The sequence below is a fragment of the Odontesthes bonariensis genome, chromosome 17 (assembly GCF_027942865.1).
Source record: "Odontesthes bonariensis isolate fOdoBon6 chromosome 17, fOdoBon6.hap1, whole genome shotgun sequence".
Lineage (NCBI taxonomy): Eukaryota > Metazoa > Chordata > Actinopteri > Atheriniformes > Atherinopsidae > Odontesthes > Odontesthes bonariensis.
This window is the reverse complement of record NC_134522.1, coordinates 15887665-15909216: the sequence shown is the minus strand read 5'-3', so window position 1 is coordinate 15909216 and position 21552 is coordinate 15887665. Positions and strand designations below refer to the sequence as shown.

General features: G+C 39.6%; 2 protein-coding genes across 2 annotated transcripts in view; both read right to left on the bottom strand.

The window, feature by feature from the left end:
* Positions 1–610: 610 nt before the first annotated feature.
* On the bottom strand, positions 611–12221 carry pomt2 (protein-O-mannosyltransferase 2). Its single transcript, XM_075448283.1, has 21 exons — positions 11324–12221; positions 11159–11243; positions 10970–11074; positions 10767–10875; positions 10447–10555; positions 7964–8123; positions 7763–7869; positions 7595–7677; positions 7151–7260; positions 6988–7054; positions 6545–6605; positions 6381–6459; positions 6115–6266; positions 3509–3600; positions 3329–3405; positions 3174–3245; positions 3008–3067; positions 2803–2908; positions 2567–2707; positions 1742–1853; positions 611–1249 (listed from the first exon to the last, which is right to left on the bottom strand). The coding sequence occupies exons 1-21, from the start codon at positions 11623–11625 to the stop codon at positions 1144–1146; spliced, it is 2295 nt and encodes a 764-aa protein (XP_075304398.1). The 5' UTR covers positions 11626–12221; the 3' UTR covers positions 611–1143.
* A 1088-nt stretch (positions 12222–13309) lies between these two features.
* The window catches only part of LOC142402480 (latent-transforming growth factor beta-binding protein 2-like), an 87460-nt gene continuing 79217 nt past the window's right edge, over positions 13310–21552 (bottom strand). The window contains exons 37-41 of the mRNA XM_075488005.1: positions 21397–21537; positions 20706–20879; positions 20322–20573; positions 18818–18967; positions 13310–15398 (exon numbers count right to left, since the gene is read on the bottom strand). Of these exons, the coding sequence (XP_075344120.1) occupies positions 15223–15398; positions 18818–18967; positions 20322–20573; positions 20706–20879; positions 21397–21537 (893 nt within the window). The 3' untranslated portion in view covers positions 13310–15222. The remainder of the gene's footprint in view (positions 15399–18817; positions 18968–20321; positions 20574–20705; positions 20880–21396; positions 21538–21552) is intronic.

The following is a 21552-nucleotide window of genomic DNA, read 5'->3' as shown; positions in this document are numbered from 1 at the left end:
CATCTGGTTGTTTTTTTCTGGATAATTTCTTACTTTACATTTTTCATTAGAAACATGATCTAGGTGTTCTGGGTACAAGCGGAAATATATTAGATACAGTCTTACAATTTTATATCCTATCCAAGTATTTCCTATAACTGATGTTTTAAATTCCTTTATGCAGTTATTGTAAAAACATTCAAAAAGGAAGAATTAGGGAGATTTGATCTATGAAGAAAAATTGCAAATAAATTAAGGATCAAACTGAGCATTCAGACCAATCAAAATGGTTTGTCAGTTTTTTCTCTCAAAATGTCTTTCCACTCCACTTCATTCTTTTATCATTTAATTGTCTTTTTATTGCCTATATCTGTAATGTCCTTTAAAATTCTTACTGATCTCCTAAAGTTGTTGATGGACACTGCTTTGAATGCAGCAAATTCAGTCGGTCTGAGTCATTTTAATAATTTTTCAAGGTTAATGGGCTACTTGAAGATGCCTTTTTCTTGGATAGAACATTTGTAAGTATCTTTTTTTAGATTTTCCTTTTAGTTCTATCACATTTCTGACTTTGTGGTATGTGTTTTTGTTTTTGTTTTTGTTTCAGTATATAGCACAAGAGGGCAGAAAATACAAGAATAACCCTATTTATTGATCACACTAAAATGTAAACAGAGTCAGTAGTAGTCATACTAGACAGCACTAAAGGCTAAGTACAATATAAAAATGTCATCACAAAGATCAGGACGGTTGCAAATGAAAGAACACACTTTGATAACCCGTAACCTTATGTGTGATGTTTACAATCAAGAAAATGCATAATTTGAACTTTTCAGGTTATCAGTCACTTTCAGGCACTTTTGCTTAGTATAGATGGAAGTTGTGTTGTGACTTAAGGCAGTTTGGTGATGATTAAAGTCTACTTTATTTTCATAGACTCCACAACACTGTCTTCTACATTGGAGTAGTTCATGTCCGTCTCATCGAGCGTCCTTCATCTGTGATGTCTTACAACACATGAAATACTTGGACAGGTAGAGATTCACCCAGCCCCTACAGAAATACTTATGTGTAAACACTTTCAGTCCAAAACTCTTTGAGACCGTCACACTGAGAACAGCATATATACATCGAAGCATTAGTGTCATGATCATGCGGCTCAGACTAAAACTCCCAGGACTCCATCCACTTCAGGCCAGCCATGACGCTACCTGGCTCGTGTGCTAAAGGGCCCGTCATGCCGTAGGACAGAGGAGAAAACAGGTAGAAGCTGGCAGACAGAGAAAGGATTAAATGGATTTACATAATTAAATTACTTTTCATTCATGAGATAAAAAGTGCTTCCAGATTTAAAATCAGAACATCAAGAGAAGGGTGCGAGTCCCACATTTACGTTCTCTAGCGCTGATGTTTTGAACATTCATTGTTCCTAAACTGAGCACACTGACAATATCAAATTAGTGTTTTTTGTTAAAAATTTAACTTGTAGACTAACAGATAATAACAGCTTAAATTGTATAGCTTAGTTGCACCAGTTAGATGCAACAATGGTATCTGTCTTCTCGATACATGTCCTATTTTTTTTTCTCCACACTTCAACCCACAGCTGATCCAATCAACTACGGAAGATTTTACAAGGCACACGGGGAGCATCAAGAGGTGGTGACCGAATAATCACAAGGAAAATGCAGACATCAGTGTGGACAGGCGGGATGTGACAGTGAAATGCACACAAGATGTTCTTTCATAGTGCTCAGCTCACCTGTACAGAACACTGAACAGAAGTACCATCTGCCCACCTCTCTGCAGCCAATCAGAATAAGGCGGGGGGAGTAACAGGTCAGCACTTTTCAACAGGATGTCCAATGTAACCCCTGTGAGACACAGAGGGCTTTAAACAGAAAACTGCAACCAACATGAGTGAAGCCTCCCGTTAGAGCTGAGACAACTGTGCTCCTTCCAACAACCCTGTCTCCTTTATTTCCCACAGGGTAGCACCAGGGTTAGTAGTATGGCCCCCCTTTATCGCCATTTCTTTGCAGTAAATCTGTCAAATCACTTCCTCCAAATGATTGGGCTCTCCATTTAAATTCTGGCCTCAAACCAAAATGTGCTCCTCGGAGTGCTAAGAGTGTTAATCCGTGACATTCACATCATCCAGTAGCAAATGCAGAATATTAGAAACGAGGCGGTTTTAGATAATAGTTTGGAGACAGAGGGAGTGCAAACGTTCGAGAGTAATGTGAAAATAATGACGATAACATTACATTTCTCTTTGTATCATCCAGCTTTGTTTATGCAGGTGGATGGAAATTATTTAAGCACTTTTAGCACCACAAAGTGGTTGGAATTTGTTCAAATAATTCCACTCAGGCTATTATGTAATAGTTATGATGGACTCAATTAGGACTCAGAGATGCTATTTTGGATGAAAAATGTCCTCGTTTTTATCTTAATCCTTAATTGCTTTTTTTTTTTAATCTTATACAGGAAGTCTCTTCCTCAGCACTTACCATTCAGTCTCACTCAATTTGAAAACCCCTGTGTTATGTATTGAAATCGGGCTAAATCCAGTGGGATCGGGTACCTGTTAGCATGCTGCTGAAGAGCATTGCAGGGAAATAGTGGTGATAATACAGGACACGACCCATAGTGTAGAAGGGGACGTAGTGCAGCAGCCAGCCAAGGAGCAACAGTCCTCCTCCTCTTGTGAGCACACGTGAATGCTCTGAAACACAGATTACCATACGTGTTTAAATTATCCTCTTATCTCTGCTGCAGCCATGACTGACCAGTCAGTGACACCACTGTCTAAAATCATGCCTTTTCTTTTTCGCCCCAGTGAGAAGCCTCTTTGAATGACTACAGATGCCATTGCCGCCATGATGAGATACAAGCCTAAACTGGCCAGATTTATCCACCAGACCACCTAAAGAAGAAGAAGAAAAAACAAAAGATTTGTAAACGAATCCGTGTCGAATCAGATGAGAATGACGACTTGAAAATGAAGCAAGCTTAAAAGACTTACAGGGTTTCCCAGCAGGTAAACACGGTACTCTGACTCATTGACTCCCGAAAATCTCAATCCCTTCATGCAGACACACCGACAACATTTGGTGTTAAGAACAGTTTTGTAAAAAAATAAATAAATAAATAAATAAATAAATAAATAAACTACTGATCATTCAATGCACCTGGTAGTTGATGGGCCAGTGCCAAGGTTTGGAATTAATTTCATTGTCTTTGGGTTTCAAGCCACTGTTACCCTAAAATGACACACACTTATGTTCAGATTAGCACATTTTAACAATACAGATTCTTTGAGGGGCATTTTGCCATAGCTACTCACCCTTATCATTACAATGTGTGACTCTAGTAGGATTTCCAGAAAACTTGGCTTCAGTACAGACAGACTTATGTTGGGTACTGCCAGAACACATAAAAGCAAATGGTAAGATATTAAATAGCATCTGACATCAACGAAATACAGACAAAAAACTCAGAAGTACATGTGCTGTGTTTATCATACATTTGGGATTGATATGGTCCTCAATGTTCCACTGAGAGCTTGGAGTCTCCTTCAAGTAGGGACTACAGGTCACCTCTACCTGCTCCCAGCCCCTGAAAAGAGATAAAACCTAAAGGTGTTGACATTTCTTCTGTTGATATCAAGGACATGGCGCTCTCTGATCATTTCTGTGTGTTCTCTGACTTACAGTTAACTCCAAACATTCAGTTAACCCGTGTGTCTGTTAGAAAAAGGTACATAAATGAGAATACCAGTGCTAAGTTTATGGAAGTTATAGCTATGTCATCAACTGCGAGTGCAGAGACAGTTGATGAACTCTTAGATAACTTTAACTTGAAAATCTCAAATGTCATGGATACTGTTGCACCTGTTAAAAATAAGATGATCTTGAGCAGAAAGCGAACACCATGGAGAAACACTATGATGGTAAAGGCCTTGAAAACAGAATGCAGGAAAGCAGAGCGTAAATGGAGAAAAACTAAACTTCAAATTCACCATGACCTCTACAAACAAAGTCTTTGTAATTTTAACCACGGGTTACTCCGCGCTAGACAGCAACACTTATCTGAAATGATTAATAAGAACATCAACAACACTCGTGCTCTGTTTGCTATGGTTAATAAGCTGACAAAACAGATAGTTTCAGAACTCTGTTCCACAGAAAAATGCAATGAATTTGCTTGTTTTTTCAATGAAAAAATCAAATCTATAAGGCTAAATATCAACATAAATGAGCAAAATAATAAAATGACACAAACCTTAAAACCACCTAGGAATCAATCAACTATGATGTCAGAATTCAATACAGTTGACCAAAAAACCATAGAAGAAACAGTCCAGCATCTTAAACCATCGACATCCTGTCTTGACACAATGCCATCTGACTTCTTTAAAACTATTGTAAGCTCTGTCCAAACAGATTTGCAGCAAATAATAAACTGCTCACTTCAATCAGGCACGTTTCCTAAACCCTTAAAATTAGCTGCCATCAAGCCACTCCTAAAAAAGACAACATTGGATGCTTCCATTTTAACCAACTACAGACCCATCTCAAATCTTCCTTTTATAGCCAAGATTGTTGAGAAAGTGGTTTTTAATCAACTCAGTAACTTCTTGAACTCCAGTGGACTCCTTGACAAATTTCAGTCAGGCTTCCGACCTCACCACAGTACAGAAACGGCTCTCATTAAAGTGTTAAATGACATAAGGTTGAACACTGACTCAGGCAAGGTGTCAGTTCTGGTCCTGTTGGATCTTAGTGCTGCATTTGACACTGTGGATCACAGTATACTGCTGAACAGGTTGGAAACCTGGGCAGGACTCAGCGGGACAGTCCTAGAATGGTTCAGGTCCTACTTGGAGGAGCAGAGTTATTTTGTGACCATTGGAAGTAATCAATCTGATCGAGTGGCTATGACATGTGGAGTTCCTCAGGGGTCAGTTCTTGGACTCCTTCTGTTCACCCTATACATGCTGCCTCTGGGTCAAATTCTGAAGAACTCTAAAGTCAACTACCACAGCTATGCAGATGACACACAGATATATCTCGCACTGTCTCCAGATGACTGTAGTCCTATAGAGTCATTGTGCGACTGCTTAGAGCAAGTCAAAAAGTGGATAAACCAAAATTTCCTTCAGTTAAATCAAGAAAAAACTGAGGTCATTGTGTTTGGCAACAAAGAGAAGAGGTTTGCTGTCAGTAAACATCTTGAGTCTCTAGAAACTAAAGACCAAGTCCGGAACCTCGGCGTGCTGATAGACTCAGACCTGACCTTCAACAACCATATCAAATCAGTCACCAAATCAGCCTTTTATCAACTTAAGAATATATCCAGAATTAAGGGTTTCATGTCCCAAACAGATGAGGAGAAGCTGATTCATGCTTTCATCTCCAGCAGACTTGACTACTGTAACGGTCTTCTGACTGGACTCCCCCAAAAGAGTCTCAAACAGCTGCAGCTCATTCAGAACGCTGCAGCCCGAGTTTTAACCAGAACAAAGAGATCACATCACATCACCCCAGTTCTCAAGTCTTTACATTGGCTCCCGGTCGGATACAGAATAGATTTTAAAGTTCTGCTGCTCGTCTACAAATCACAGAATGGTTTAGGTCCAGAATACATGAATGACATGCTAGCTGAGTATAAACCCAGCAGAGCTCTGAGATCTACTAACTCAGGTCAGATAGTGGAGCCCAGAGTTCAAACTAGACACGGTGAAGCAGCTTTTAGCTGTTATGCTGCACACAACTGGAACAAACTACCAGCAGAACTGAAATCAGCCCCAACTGTGAGCACTTTTAAATCCAGGTTAAAAACATTTCTCTTTCGGTGTGCTTATGGTTGAGTTTATATTTTTCTTTTTCCCCTCTTCTTTGATTGCTTTAATTTTTGTTCTATTTTTTCTTTTTTTCTTTAAATTGCTTGTTTTTATGCTGCTTTATGCTGTTCTTTAAAATGCATTGTCTTTATGTAAAGCACACTGAGTTGCCTGTGGTATGAAATGCGCTATATAAATAAAGATGCCTTGCCTTGCCTTGCCTTGAAGTGCATGACTGTCCATAGGCTGAAAATCTAATTAGATTGGAGCTGAGAAGACTGGTTTACCACTTTGGAAGAGTCTTGCCAGAGGAATAAAGCACGCAGCCGGTAGCTCTGTGCAGAAAGCGAACTTTGCTGCGCAGCACCTTCACCAGGTCGCCCTTTCGACCTCCACACACCTCCACCTGCCACAGGTCATTGGTGTCCCCTGTTCCATTCTAAGAACAGGCACAATAAGATAAACAGTTTAGCAACTCTACAATCTTCTTCATGTTGACTGTATGTACAGTAATAACGTAAAAATTACAGACTTATGTTATAAATGTACTTACAGTTCCGTAGCCTGTAACCTGAAGGTGTTTCTTGGTTAGAGGGGCTTCATGGAGGTGACTGTGAAGGTTACGGGTTGTCCTGAAAAACAAATAAAAATAAAAATAAGCATTTTAAAAAAACTGGATTGAGACCTCAATGGGGAAAGTGGACTTATGATACTTACTCTTTGTGCTCCAATCGAATGATGTCACCGTGACGAACCAGATCAGGGGTCTCTGATTGAGCTGATCAAAGAAAAACAATAAATACGGAAAATAAATTACTGTCAAAAGACATCCACTCAATGCTACACTTCACAAGTTGCGCCTTCAAAATGGTCTCCACAGTCCTCAAATCTCAATCCAACAGAGCAGGACAATGCCATCATGAAGTGATGCCCACAAATCTGCACCAACCACCTGACACTGACTGTTATGCAAATGTGGATCAAAATCTCTGGAGAATGTTCACTAAACACGAAAGAAATTGTCGACTCTATGCCACAAAGAATTAAGATAGTTTTGAAGACACAGGAGGATCAAACCAAGAACTAAAAGGTCCAATAATGACAGTGGGAAATAAGTGTAGTCGGACACTCTAAAACGTTGGTCAACATAATTTTCTTACTGTCATTTTCATCTTGTCTATGAACCAGCCACAAGTTGTTGTAGTCCTTATGGAGGTAGGCAGTCACCTGTTGATTACAAATAAGAGAAAAAAATAAAGTAATGCAGTGTAAAGTACATCACATATACAATTCAACATTTCAAAGTTACACCTGTAGCCTAACCTGCTGCTGCTTTGCTCCAACTCCCTCTGGGTACAAGTGCCAATGAGAGTGTAAATAACCTCCGGCTATACGAAGGTTTTTCACTGTAATGGTGGAGCCATATGCCAGGTCTGCATGAGAAAAATAGAAGATCAACACATCTTCACCATTAAAACATATCAAATAAAAGCCTCCATTGAAAAACTTATTTTGAAATGCAGTTTGAAGTGTTTTAGTAACAACCCTACGTACATACCAATTCTGTAACTGAGCTTAAATAAGCGTTAATGGTAAAACTCTGACATGCTCAGACAGCAGAATGTAAACAAACATTCAACCCATCTGGCTAACATATTAAGGGAAATGCCCACATTTCTCTTTTACCTCTTTTTCCACTTTTAGTAAACACAGCTGCAGCAGTGTTTGGTTTTATAACAAAAAACCAAAGCTGTGTTTGGGACTTACACTCAGGCATGGATGCGTTGTGCAGGTTGTTCCCAATTAGGCGGGACTGGAAGGCAGAACTGAAGAAACCGTCACCCGGTCCACTGACAAGAGAAAACAACCATGATCACTCAAACAATGTGGCAGACATTGTACAACGATCACACTTTCTTCAGCAATCAAACTCACCTTTTGTTCAACACAACAAAGTGGATCGCAAATATTGTAACATAAAGGAAGAGTGGAAGCAGAATGAGTCCAACAACCCGAGCCAGGAAGTGCTTCGCAATCTCCATCTGGAGCCAGAGAAGATGGTTGGTAGCTGGTAAAATTTCACGCATAACTAATAAACACTAACAGTTACAATTGTTAAAATATGCCTCTATTTACCAGTGAGAGATTCAGGTCTCCCAAAATTCTCCAGAGGTCCCAGATTGTGTTCAGCCCAACCAGGAGGATGACAAACAGACCCACAAACTTAACCCCGAGAGCCCCAGCAAGGTTTACACCACTCAGTACCAGCCAAAGCCACCAGGGTGCAGTGAAAGGACTGAAAACAACAGTAAGTGAGGGGAGAAATCATTTGCTGCTTTGCTGCTTGATAAAAGCTTAAAAAAATAATAAAAAAATTTCATACCAATGACACAATGTATGTATCATCTGTTTTAACATCAACAGCAAGTAAGAAAATTACCCAAGACTGCAGCAGCCTAAAGTCGAACCTGAGAGTTAAGTTGATATACAATCCATAGTTGCATTAAAGGTGGGGAAGGGGATCTTTTTCTGGAACATTTTTTTACATATTGCTTGAAATACTCTTCACACCCCCATGCAACCAATTAATTAAAAGTTTTGACACAAATATGAAAAGTTTTAGTGGCCTCTAGAACGTACAATCCAGGAAAAACACTATCCAATCATACTGAACGGACCGTTAACAATGTTTGGATTCTGATGCCGTCTATCAAACTGCAATCTGCTCCTCCCTCCCCCTCCTTCCCCCTGTGCGCCTACCCTGCTCCGTGAACGAATTACGTGTGCCCAGAAGCTTGGCAGGAAGCTAAACTAGAGCCAGCTTAGGGGTGGGCGATATGTATCGTTTGCGAAATTATCGTGAATGTTGTTTTGACGATAAGTAATTTTGCAATATCGAGATATAGGCTATATATATATATATATTTTTTTATTTTTATTTTTTTCAATCGCCAAAAATCAATAAAGTGCGGCGCCAGTGGTCCTCTGCCCTTACCTCGGCGCCATGCCGTGCTTTGAACATTCAAATTTTTTCAAAGTAAACGCTTCGGACCCCGCGGGACACTCAGCTAAGAGCATCGAGGGGGCGCCGAGAGGCAGGGGCTGGGACAGACGGTAGCTCGCCTCGCGGCGGACTGTCAGCTTGATCCCGAGATCCAACTACGAGCTTTTTAACTGCAGCAACTTTAAGATACGCTGTTGGAGCTGGAATTACCGCGGCTGCTGGCACCAGACTTGCCCTTCAATTGATCCCCGTTAAAGGATTTAAAGTGTCCTGTGTTGTTATTTTTCGTCACTACCTCCCCGAGTCGGGAGTGGGTAATTTGCGCGCCTGCTGCCTTCCTTGGATGTGGTGGTAGCCATTTCTCAGGCTCCCTCTCCGGAGGGAGAAGTAGCCTGAGAAACGGCTCGAGGTTATCTAGAGTCACCAAAGCGGCAGCGGCACCCCGAGAGGCACCCGCATGGGTTTTGGGTCTGATAAATGCACGCATCCCCAAAGGTCAGCGCTCGTTTTGCATGTATTAGCTCTAGAATTGCCACAGTTATCCAAGTAACGGTAGAGCGATCAAAGGAACCATAACTGAGCCATTCGCAGTTTCACTGTACCGGGCGTGTGTTCTTAGACTTGCATGCTTGTGTTCATTTTATTGTGATCTTAAAGCAAGTTTTAATTTTTTTTTTAAAATATCGTCAAAATATCTTTATCGTGAAAATCCTAAAAAATATCGAGATATTTTTTTTTGCCCATATCGCCCACCCCTAAGCCAGCTTGGCTAGCACCTAGCATTATTAAACGTATAGTTAGCATATACTAAATACTAAATACGGCAACGATCGATGCTTGCTGTCAGAACAGCGCTCGTGCACCTTCGTGCTCGTGCGCGTTCATGTACTCTAGAGGCGTGCCTTCGGGGGAAAGTGAAGAAAAGGGTTGGGACTTTTTACCTGTGTATTTTCAAAATGCAGCTTCGCTGGACTCAAAATCCAGGATCTCCTACCCTACCTTTAAGTAGGTCAGAAATGTGTGGCAATTTTACATTAACTCATTGGCTGCCAGCCATTTTCAGTGCAGAGAGACCCATACTGCCAAGTGTTTTACAATATTTTGACTGATTTTCCAAGACCCACAGAAAAGTGTGTCTTATGACTATGTACACACCGAAATTACCAAAAGAAAGAGTAGACTCTCTTCTTTGATCAGGAAAAAAAAGTTTGTTTCTACCATTTTCAGTCCTTTAGTAATAGACAGTAGAACATAGGTTGGTTTCACCAAAAACAGCTGTTTGACCAAAAAAAATGGAGAAAACAAGCTTTTTTTTGTGCAAAGTGGCACTGCTGCCACCTTGTGGGTAATTTTGCCAGTATATTCTCTGTTTAGTGTTTACAAGCCTACGATTTAGTGACGAACTCCGCTAGATTGTCCCCCAGCCCGCTCCGTTAAAAAACGCAATTGACGTCTATAGACGTCTTTGGCAGTCACGTTTTTTTTTAAATTGACGTCTATAGACGTCAATGGCACCGAAAGAGTTAAACATGAGGAGGTTAACAATCAACTTGCTCAACTGATCACCAAAACAGTGAACAAAAAGAATTAGATAAAGGTTTTAGTGGCGTCTCACCCGTATCTGTGCTGGCTGAACTTGACCATACTCAGCACTGCTGCCATGATGAAGAACATGAGTATGGGGTCCAACAGGATGTACTGAGAGATGGTGATGCAGCCTGTGTCTGTCAGGAAGGTCATGTAAAGAAGAATTTACTCTTCTTATCACAACAACGTGAGGGGATGCTGCTAGAGATTTAAACACCTGTGACTTTTAAATATATATATATATATATATTTCCATTTAAACCATAACATCAGCAAAACAGACATCTTTTCATACATTTTTCTGATTCCCACGTGTCTCTGTGCACATAATGATAGTTAATTACTAACCAAATATGAGCAGGGTGGCAGTGATGAGAGCAGCAGCGTGAGACTGAGACAGCTCCAGCACTATGAGGTAGGCAAAGATTGGGAGGAAGGAACCCAGCACGGCACACAACTATATAAAATTAAATCGGGACAAAAACAGCTGCAGCTTTAGCACATCTAGTCCTTTTAAAGTTGTGACATGCAGTGCGAGGAAAGCAGCATACCCCTCTCATCCCCCAGTAGTTGTGGTGCTCGTACTTGTCTCCTGGCTTTATGAAGGGAAAGGTGCCGTCGTAGCCAGTCATATAACCAGCGAGACCGATCAGCATCTGCAACAGAGTGACCAACACGTTATTCCAGAGTCTGCACGAAGACCCTTGAGTTTACGTGAAAGCAACACACAGCCGTCTTACTTTTCCAAGTGGAGGATGGACATCAAAAAAGAAGGTTCGGTTTATGTAGTAGCTTCCCATCTTTCCAAAATGGGTTTCATCCCAGCTGAAACAAACAGCAGAGCCATCAGGGATAAAAATGCCACACTGATAAAATGCATTAACATGTAGGGAAACTGTACTCACCAGACATGTGGGGGGTCTGTTATCTTGTAGAGGCGTGTAGAGAAAGACAGTCCCACCACCAGCATCAGTAGCAATTTGCTTGGGGATTCATTACTTCCCTTGCCCAAAAACTGAGCAGATGAGCCATTTGAGGACTGGGTGTCATCTTCTGACAAGCGTCCTGCTTTTTGAACGTTGTTGTCTTTTGCCACAGGAGTGATTGGGGACTGACTGGACTCTCCTGTGGAGGAATGGACTTTCCTGTTTCGAAGTGCTGAAGTGTCCGTTTTGTTCCTTTGGGAAATGCATTCTTCTTTTGCCATGAGGAAATTCAAACTTTATTACAATGACCAGGACCCCTTTCAAAGCCAGGGAAAGCCAATAATTTTGTGAACCATACAAAGTTAACTGAGGGGTTAATGACTGATACAGCAGAAAATGATGCTGTGCTGCTGTGTTTGTGAGGCGGATAACTACATGTAGCAAAGACACCAACACATTTAATGCTGCTCCTCCAAATATTAGTTCCAATCCTGTGTGTCAACAAAGGTGATACAGACATGAATGTCACACCTCTCACATTCAGCAAAGTATCACACGTGATATTAGTTACATTGCTACTGACCTATTGAGACTTTTTCAACAAAACCCCACGTACTCTAGCTTTCAAGTTAAGTATCTCCTTGTCCAATCGCATTCAAACAATGCTAGCTAACTCTAATTGTCTCTATTGGCTCGAGTTACCGTTATTACACAAAGATCTATATTGCAGCCAGGCACCGCACGAGAGCTTGTAGCTCGAGTCAAACGGAACACGGGTGAGATGCGTTCCTTTATGGGAGATGTATTCCAATATAAAACAGGCAAACGGTGCTAACTATGGAGTGGACGTAGTGTTTCTGGGATAAACGCAATTTCCCAAAACTCCTCCGGGATGTACTCGTCCAGTACGGAAACCTCGAAGGATCATTTGTGGATTTTTTTTTTTTTTCGTCCGCTGACCCAAAAGCTTAATTTGCAGTTATGACCTCTTTGGTTATAATACACTACAACATAAGAGGAAATGTCTACAGAAGGGTCACGTCGCGAGAAGACAAATAGGGAAAAGTTATCTTAAAGTAGGCAAAGGGGTTCACGATTGTGCAGTTTTAATTTTTTGCCACCAGAGGGAAACATAAGACAATAAGTAATTGAATTGAAATTTAAATTAAAAAAATTTAAACTTCATGTAAGACTGTTTGTGGGCAAAAATGTGTCTCCAGACTACATATCAGGATAAATATATATTTTTTTCTCTTTTTCAATAAAATATGTCAACATCTGCTGCCAAATCACCAAACTCGAGAGGTGAGAAGGAGCGCTGCAAGATCAGCCTTTATCGTTAAATGACCACATTTTCCAAGAAAATGTGCTCTTTACTTGACAGCATTTTTTTTTTTTTGGAAGCCACGGCTTCTTTTACAAATTTTACATTAGAAATGCATAATTCATAATATATAATTCAGTTGTCATACATCACATAGTAATAAGTAGAAAACAAGCTCTACTATGAGCAGCCAATAACAATCAGTTAGTTTTAGCTTTAACAATAACCCAATAACATTAGTGCCATCAGTGTACTTGGACACGTCTGCCATTGGGTCTGATAACTTGGAGTGTTTGGATAGTTTACAGTACATTTGGTTGCAGCTTTTGTTCATTGACTTTCTAAAACACTCAACTAAGGATCTCAGTATATACATAGTGGGGTGTGTGTACTGTGAAAAAATTAAATAAAAATCTTCACATCACAGCTACAATAAAGTAATAATCATCTATGTGCATTCTTGAGTGAACCTTTTAAGGACATTATTTTGTGTATGAATAACATCTAACTTCTAGTACACAATTACTAATAATTATTAGCAATATAGTACTAGATTGTGTACTTGTTCTCTGCAAATGCCAATTTTGAAATGCAAAGTGTGTTGGGTGCCATTTTTTCATAGAAAATTATCAAGAGTCTGATGTTTTTCATGTTTTATTTTGATGACTGATAGTGATTACAGTCAAGAGGTAAACAAAATGAATGAGCATGATAATGACCACAACTTAACAACATTTCTCTCAAGTTATTTAATTTTTTTGAAAGGCTTTAAATACTTCAACTTTAACCTCATGATTAGATTTCTGGTCCGGTTCTGTTAATGATTTAAACAGCGCAGTATAGCACAGTGGATATCATGTGAAAGCATTTATACATCTGAAGGTTTACAGGCTGTGAATACTGGTTAATGACATAAAATTATAAAGTGTAGTCATCCTGCCAATGTATTATTACACCAAAATGTTTCTGTTCTACTGAGATTACTGAATATGAAAGACAAAATATGAAAGACAAAAAGGAATGAAAGGGAATTAGCAAACCAAACAAGAATGCTGATGCTGTCTGAGATACATAAATTACAAAAGGATCCATCAAAGACTAACCAAAGTAATAATCTCTCTTACTGTTTTCATTTAAAAATTATTGTCTTTGAACTTAAGGGAAAAAAAATGTCTGATTTGAACAGTGCTGCCACTTCCAAAAAATATAATTCATTGTCTGCTCCACAGGGCAGAGTATTCACACAGTTCCTATGGTACAGTGTCAGCCACTCTCCTCATACATTAAAAGATATGCTTTAAAAAACATTTTTACAGACATATATAAATCTACAAAGCTTTAATGCCAGATTTAGTCTTACATTTGATGCTTTATGTCAAATAGAAATATGGTTGTGCTATAATGCATTGATAGAATATGTAACAAAAATAATTCATAGTACTAGATCTGTACAAAATATACCAAACCTCCCCAATGAAGCCTTCGTCTTTGCATGCGTGTAGAGTTGCACAGATGGGAATGATGTGATGGGAGATCTAATTGCTTTGAGGATGGATGAGAAATCATTTTGCCTGTGTGACACTGGTGCATAAAACCAATTTCTCACTTTAAGCAGAGATATTTGCAGATCATTTCAGAAAAACTTATTTCCTGTACTTTCAGAATTTAAACCAAAATACGGAATGAATTCTTATCTTTTCTTGAAGTATAAAACAAGTTAATACTGTTAAAAAGAAAAACATGGGGTCAGTATTAGGAAAATGGTGTAAAAAACAAAGGATGGCAGGTTCTACCTATTACACCATTTCAGAATATTACACAGATCATCATATACATCTACAGTCTTTCCATGCCCACATCAAGGCTGAAGCTTTTTAATGTCAAAGTTTGGCTGTGTTGACTTCCTGGTTCTTGGTCCAAAGATTCTTCAACTTCGGCTTGAATCTTGAAGAAAGGCAGCGGTGGGAAAAATTCCATTATTTGTTGGCCTAGCTTATATATCACAAAGTGTGACATTCCTTCTTGTACAAAACACATTTATTATCTCCGCACAATGTCTCTGTCGTCAGTTGGTGACAAGTAAAACAAGAGGAATCAAGTCTACCCTCTGAAATAGATTGCTTTCTTAGTTTGTTGAGGCCCCTCATGTCAATGAAATAAATAACACCATTTTACAAAAGGAAACTGACAAAGAAAATAATGTGGAAAGAATATCTGCATATCAAATTGCCAGGGGTCACTGAATATAAAAGATCAGTCCACAAAATCCCTTTAAGGCAAACGGATATCTGGTGAATACTAAATCCCATGTAATACATTCACTGCACAATTCCTTTTCCTCTTGAATGTGTTTGAAGGAGATACAGATCTGTGTGTGTGTTTGGGATTTTGTATGTTCATGTTTGTGTCTGTATGTGTGTGCTTGGTATTTAGGGATAAAAGCTTGGACGTTTCAGTGTTACTGTTAGAGGTTTAGTGCCAGGCCCTTGGGGAAAAGGGCAGAGAGATTATCTTTGAGGGAGCAGGAGAAGTCAGCGTTCCAACAGTCTCCATCTCAGTTTCCTGCCTCCCGTAGCCCGGACTCTGGGATCGTTGGGATGCATTTGTGTGGCTTGGCAGAGACCACGAAGCCCGGCAAACAGGTGCACTTGTAAGATCCCTCTGTGTTGGTGCACTGCCCGTTCTGACACAAGGGCACGTTGTCGCTGATGTCCTCACACTCATTTATGTCTGCAGGAAAAGGAGATGTGTTGGGTTAGTAAGCGTAGTGATTCAACAGCTGCCTGCTCCACATCTGCTGCTGAGGGGTCTCATGAGAGTGAGAAGTTGAAATGCTATAATAATTCATATTTCTTATTCACTGGTCTGCCTTTCTTTTATTCCTTCCTTCCTTCCTTCCTTCCTCCCTTACTTTCTTTCTTTGTGAATTCAGTATTTTAAATTACACTGAATTACTCAAAAGCAAATTAGCGGCAGGGATCTGGATTCTAGAAGATGATGAGTAACTGAACCATGCTGACCTAAATGAGATTTGCAAACATACTGTACCACATATATAACTTGCAGCAGTGTTGGCAAGATAGTCCAAAAGGGGATTCAAAATGTGGACATTTGCTTCCCCAGAGAAGGTGACTCACTGACTGTCTCACTGGGCATAAAACGTTTTCCACACACTTTCTCATAAATTGAGACATCACATAACATCACATGTGCAAAACTGGGGATTTTTGTCTATTTAACCCTTTAATGACCTGCTCTACTGTTCAGTAGAGCACGCATTTCAGTGACTATACAGTATATTTTCAAAATTTTGTGTTTTATGCTTAAAGTGAATATTACTTTTTCCAGTTTTTGATCATTTAATTCAAAGCCGCATCTCTAACATATACTAAAAAAAACAAAAAAAACATCTGGGCAATGAGAGAAATAATTCCACAGATTCTCTCTTAGTGATGACATTAAAGCTGCCATCTGCAACTTTTTTTTTAGTCATATTAGCTTGAACTGTCATGGGATTCTGGAAGTAGAATATTAAATAGGCTGTTTAGAAAAAATCCCGAATTCTGTAGCTCCCTCTGAAGCCTGTAATCGTGCTTGCAAAAATCGAGCGCTCCCGGCTGTTTTTAACCAATCACGTTAGGGTGGAGGAATCGCTACCTGTCAATCACAGCTTGTGCACACGCTGCTGGGCGTGAGTCTGCCCCAGCTTGTGTGCGCGCACACTGGTGTGAACTCACGTGCACAACCTCGTCCACAGAGGGGGAGGGGTTTGGGGGGCGGTTTGGAGCTTGTTAGAGGTTGGGGGAGGGACCTGAAAGTTGTATCAGTTCGAATTTTCCGACTTTAGACTCGGAATTTTGAAAACCTGCCGACGGCAGCTTTAAAGGTAGGGTAGGAGATCCTGGATTTTGAGTCCAGCGAAGCTGCATTTTGAAAATACACAGGTCAAAAGTCCCAACCCCTTTCTTCAGACTTCCCCCCCGAAGCCACGCCTCTAGAGTACATGAACGCGCAATGCTTGTTCACGAGCACGAAGGTGCACGAGCACTGTTCTGACAGCAAGCATCGATTGGTTTGGCTAACTTTAACTAACTTTTTCTCATGGCGGATTCACAGGTAAGAAAATACCTTTCAACATACTAATGAACCGTTTAATAATGCTAGGTGCTAGCCAAGCTGGCTCTAGTTTAGCTTCCTGCCAAGCTTCTGGGCACGCGTAATTCGTTCACGAAGAAGGGTACGCGCACAGGGGGAAGGAGGGGGAGGGAGGAGCAGATTGCAGTTTGATAGACGCATCAGAATCCAATCATCGTTAACAGTCCGTTCAGTATGATTGGATAGTGTTTTTCCTGGATTGTACGTTCTAGAGGCCACTAAAATTTTTCATTTTTGTGTCAAAACTTTTAATTAATTGGTTGCAATGGGGGTGTGAAGAGTATTTCAAGCAAGATGTAAAAAAATGCTCCAGAAAAAGAACCCCTACCCCACCTTTAAAAGGTTGATATATAAATAATTCTGGTGAAAGTTCAAAAAGGCTTGATCAAATATTACGTGAAATAGAAACTTCTGATGAAATAGTATCCAAACTATGTCTGAGTCAGTTTTAGGAGCACTTGAATGAAGATTTGTGGAGAGAAGGATGTTAATATATTTTTATTATTATCATTAATTATTATTAATCATTCCTACTGTGTGGTATTACTTTATCACCTTGTTTTTTGTGTAATTTACACAGTTTCAAGATGAAACCACTCGGTACTTTTACCCCAACCCAAACCATTCAAAGTGTAATTTTTACTGCATAAAATAAACACAAAAGCTGATGCATATAAATAACACAGAAACATGTGCCAAAGGTGGTGTGCTATCTATACGCATTGCCAGGTAATCGTGTTGCTCTGGGGGCGGGTCGTGATTCTAAAAGTTTTTTAGTTCCTGATTCAAGATCAAAAGAAAGTTTTTTAGTAAATTAGAAAAAAGTAAAAAGAAATGTCATAATTTCAGTGCTAAGTGTCAGCTGATAAAAGAGGCAGATATTAAAATCATGAGCAAAATTTGACTCTAGTCCAAGTTATCTGAGACAACTATCAAAACATAAACTTATTCATCATAGTGCCACATATGGGTGCAGTAAGTTTATATTTGGGGTACATATGGGTTTTGGAGAGAAGTCTCCTCTACTAGTTCCACAAAAAGGGCCTATTTGGAGGTATATAGCTTTCACTTAACAAAATGACTTGTTGCCTAATAATTTCTCTTGCGCATCTTTAATCAAACATGTCGTCATGTTGCATGTCAGCTGGCCACAAACTGAACTTGAATTCCAAGCCATCCTGAGCACTTTACTGTTGAGAATGATGGTAAAATTAACAATGTGCTAGATTGTGTTTCCTTTTGGCCGTCAGTGCACTATTCTTTTCCTTTTTAAGGAAGGTCCTTTTTTAGGAAGTCTAGTTGTCATTCCAGTGCATTCAACTTCAATTGATCCTCTCTCTGTTTATGTCATGTTCTTCAGGGAAAATGGGAGCGGTGATATTTCTAAAAAGGAAGTATGGCACGAGTTACGCTCCTCCCACATGTTTCCAGTGTTCAATAATCACTTTCCATGGGAAAAATGACTGGCCTTGAAACCGATAAGCCCGTATGCAGACAGAACATCGCAATCATAGCATTTCATTACAGGAAGACAGTCTCACTTTCTCACAAAACAAACAAAGCACATTTAAGAGATATAATATCTCATGTAATTCATGTGTGGCTAAGATTCAAGGTCTCCTCACTCTTGGCAGGAAGCAACGAGGGAATTTCAAACCAAAGGGTAACGCACGGTGGTTTTTAAGGAGTGCATTGCTTTCATTAGTTTTCCATAAACGCTAACTTAATGCAAGGTTGTTAAATTCAAAGTTTCTCCTTGAGCCTGATGATATACAGCATGACTTTAATCCAAGACACGGCTCCAAAGGGCTAAAACTTGAAGGATGAGTTCACAAGCATTTGGTTTCAAGCTTCCACCACATGTTTTAAACGGATTAAATGGAGTGATTGATCATCCTATTGATTGGAAGTCCATGACCATTTCTTTACTCTTTAGTCTAAATGTGGGTGGTCCCTTGAGAAAGATATCCAGGATGCTGGAGAAAGAACCTTACCTATGCAGGCCATCTTGTCGAGGTCAAGTTCGTAACCGTCAAAGCAGTCACAGGTGTAGCCCTCACGCACACGAACGCAGCGGCCATTTTCGCATCCATTCAGGATCCCACATTCCTCTGCTTGAAGACCCTCAAAGCCATCATAGCGCTCTGAAAGGGCACAAAATTAAGTACAAAAACCACTGGTTAAGAAAATGATGCCATAACCTTTAATATACAAAGATAAATTGTATATGTACAATATATACATATATATATGTACATATTATACATATACATATACATATACATATATATATATATGTATATATATATAAGTGTATCCTTTAAATATCTAGTTCTATACAATTTTACAATATAAAATACATACTATATTCTATAGTTTATAACTTAACAGTTTCAGTGGCACGTGAAGGTTGGAATCTGTCATGGTAGATAATCATGCAGGAAAAGATGACATATTTTCTGATGATGAAGGCAATTTATTTCCTAGGCAAAATCAAATTTATTTAAATTTCTATCCAGAAAAAAGTATCTGATTCACTGCTTGATTCACAAAACCAAATCTGGGAAATCCTTCATAGAAATCTTCTGAAAAAAATACACAAAAGAAGAAATGATCACATGGATGGATGGATAAAAGATCTTTCTATAAATTTCACAAATAGACTTCAACCACTCAGATGGAACAGAACCAGTCAGTGAATAGGAGTTGCCACAGTATCATGTTTAACTAAATACATTTTTGTCTTTACAAGATAAATGTCTGTACAACTGGCTGAAACACAAACCTAAAATATAATCCATCCACTCCTGTGCTTAACAGTGACAGTGTGAGGTGTTTTTACATGAAATACTGAATCCAACATACCTTTGCAGCCAAAATGTTCTATGCTAACTTCATCGGTCAACAGAACTCATCTCTAAAATGCCTCCAACTGGTTCATTTGTAAACTTCTGATGCTGAATTTCGATCTAAGGCTGCAGGAAAGCGTTTCTTCTCATGACTCCTCCATGAAAGTCGTATTTCCTGTATGCTGGTGTCGCTGCACAGTAGAACAGTGATCCACTACTGCAGAGCCAGCTCAATCTTCAGCATCTTCTTTTGAGGTCATACTTATTTGCCTTTCTAGCAATCCTACAAAGAGTTCTCTCTGAACATTTTTGTGGTCTTCCAGGCTTCAACTTAAACTCCACTCTTCCAGTTCACATTTGTTTTCTTAATTTTATTTCAAACTGAGGAAACAGTTACTTGAAAATGATTGGATGATTGGCTATTTTCTCACTGTCTCAACCTATTTTGGCAAGTTCTAAGGGTTTCAAGTGCTAATTATCACTTTTAAAAGCAAAATACATATGAAATGTTTCACAATGCTGCTCCTCCACTGAGGTAACACTGAGGAAAGTGCTCTGCAGTATCTATGTGTAATCACATGTAACATGTATGATAAGACAACTGAATGTCATGCTAATCAACAGGTCAGACTTGAATTCATATACGCACCAGCATAGGGATCCACTGGTTGAGGCTGGTGTGCCTCTGGTTGTATGATGGGTACACGAGCGGGTGGCTGCTGAACGCTATAGTCACTCTCTGGGATGTCGTATGTTCCTGCAGGGCCACCATAGTTATCCCAGTATGGTGAAAGAAAATGCTCTGCTGGATCTTCTGGCCCCTCAAGGCCGTACTCATATCCTATCCTCTCTCGAAGACTATCTGAGCCTCCTCGCAGGTTGCACATTGTTGCGTAGTCAGCTGTACAGCAGCACATGGGGCAAAGTGACAGTCATGATTAATTCAGGTATGTCATAATTAGATTAACCTATTACATAACAGCCACTTGAATATTAAAGAGAATCTCTGTTTTATGCACATCCTGCAGCTCACCAGAGTCTTTCCTTGGGCAGAAGGCACACTGTCCACTCCAGGCAATGCCGAACAGGCAGCAACATTCAGTGTACGTAGTTCTTTTAACTGGAAGGGGATCTGCACACATGTTGTCCCCCTCAAGTCGCTGCCAGCAAATATCCAAGTGCACATCATGATCCAATTCAACAGACTCTGGGACACAGAATGAAAGAGTTTATGCAAAATAAACCGAGGAAAAAAAAAAAAATTAATTCATACAAAGTCTTCATACAGCAGTATTGATTGTATTGGAAATATCTACAAAATGATATTGATAACATGTTATTGATGCACTGTATGGATGGCAGATGTTAGGCCTCAGGGATCTTTGTTTTTCAGTTCATCTGGGCACCTTTTTCATAATCCATTATGCTTAATGTTATTCGCCTACTAATATTTATAGTTACACCTTTCTAGGCTCAAATTTGGTGCAATGAGTGCAAGTCATTCGTTACAAAGAAAGAAAACCAAAGAAAAAAGACGAAAATGATAATGATAATAAGAATAATACTGAAGATAAAGTTTATTTTGACTAAAAACATTTTTTCTAAATATACATCATGAATTATTCTGGCCATAATGACAGTGTGGTAAAGCTATGGTATTGTGACAGCCCCATCTTGAAATCAAAGAAAGTATGAAATATCACACAGTTGTGTGTGTATCATACCTTCTGTGGTGTTGAGACTAATGCAGCGCCGCCTCGAGCTGTCCAGGACTAACGGAGGACTGCAGAAACAGTTGAAAGACCCGGCTGTGTTCACACACGCTCCGTTCTCGCAGGAATATCCAAATTCACACTCATCATAATCTGAACGTGCACGAA

Excerpts from the sequence above, each read along its gene's own strand:
- pomt2 (XM_075448283.1), bottom strand. The coding sequence starts at position 11,625 with ATGGCAAAAGAAGAATGCATTTCCCAAAGGAACAAAACGGACACTTCA. Across the intron at positions 11,075-11,158 it reads TCCATCCTCCACTTGGAAAA|ATGCTGATCGGTCTCGCTGG; the intron begins GTAAGACGGCTG and ends ACTCTGTTGCAG. Across the intron at positions 6,267-6,380 it reads AGGTTACAGGCTACGGAACT|AATGGAACAGGGGACACCAA; the intron begins GTAAGTACATTT and ends GCCTGTTCTTAG.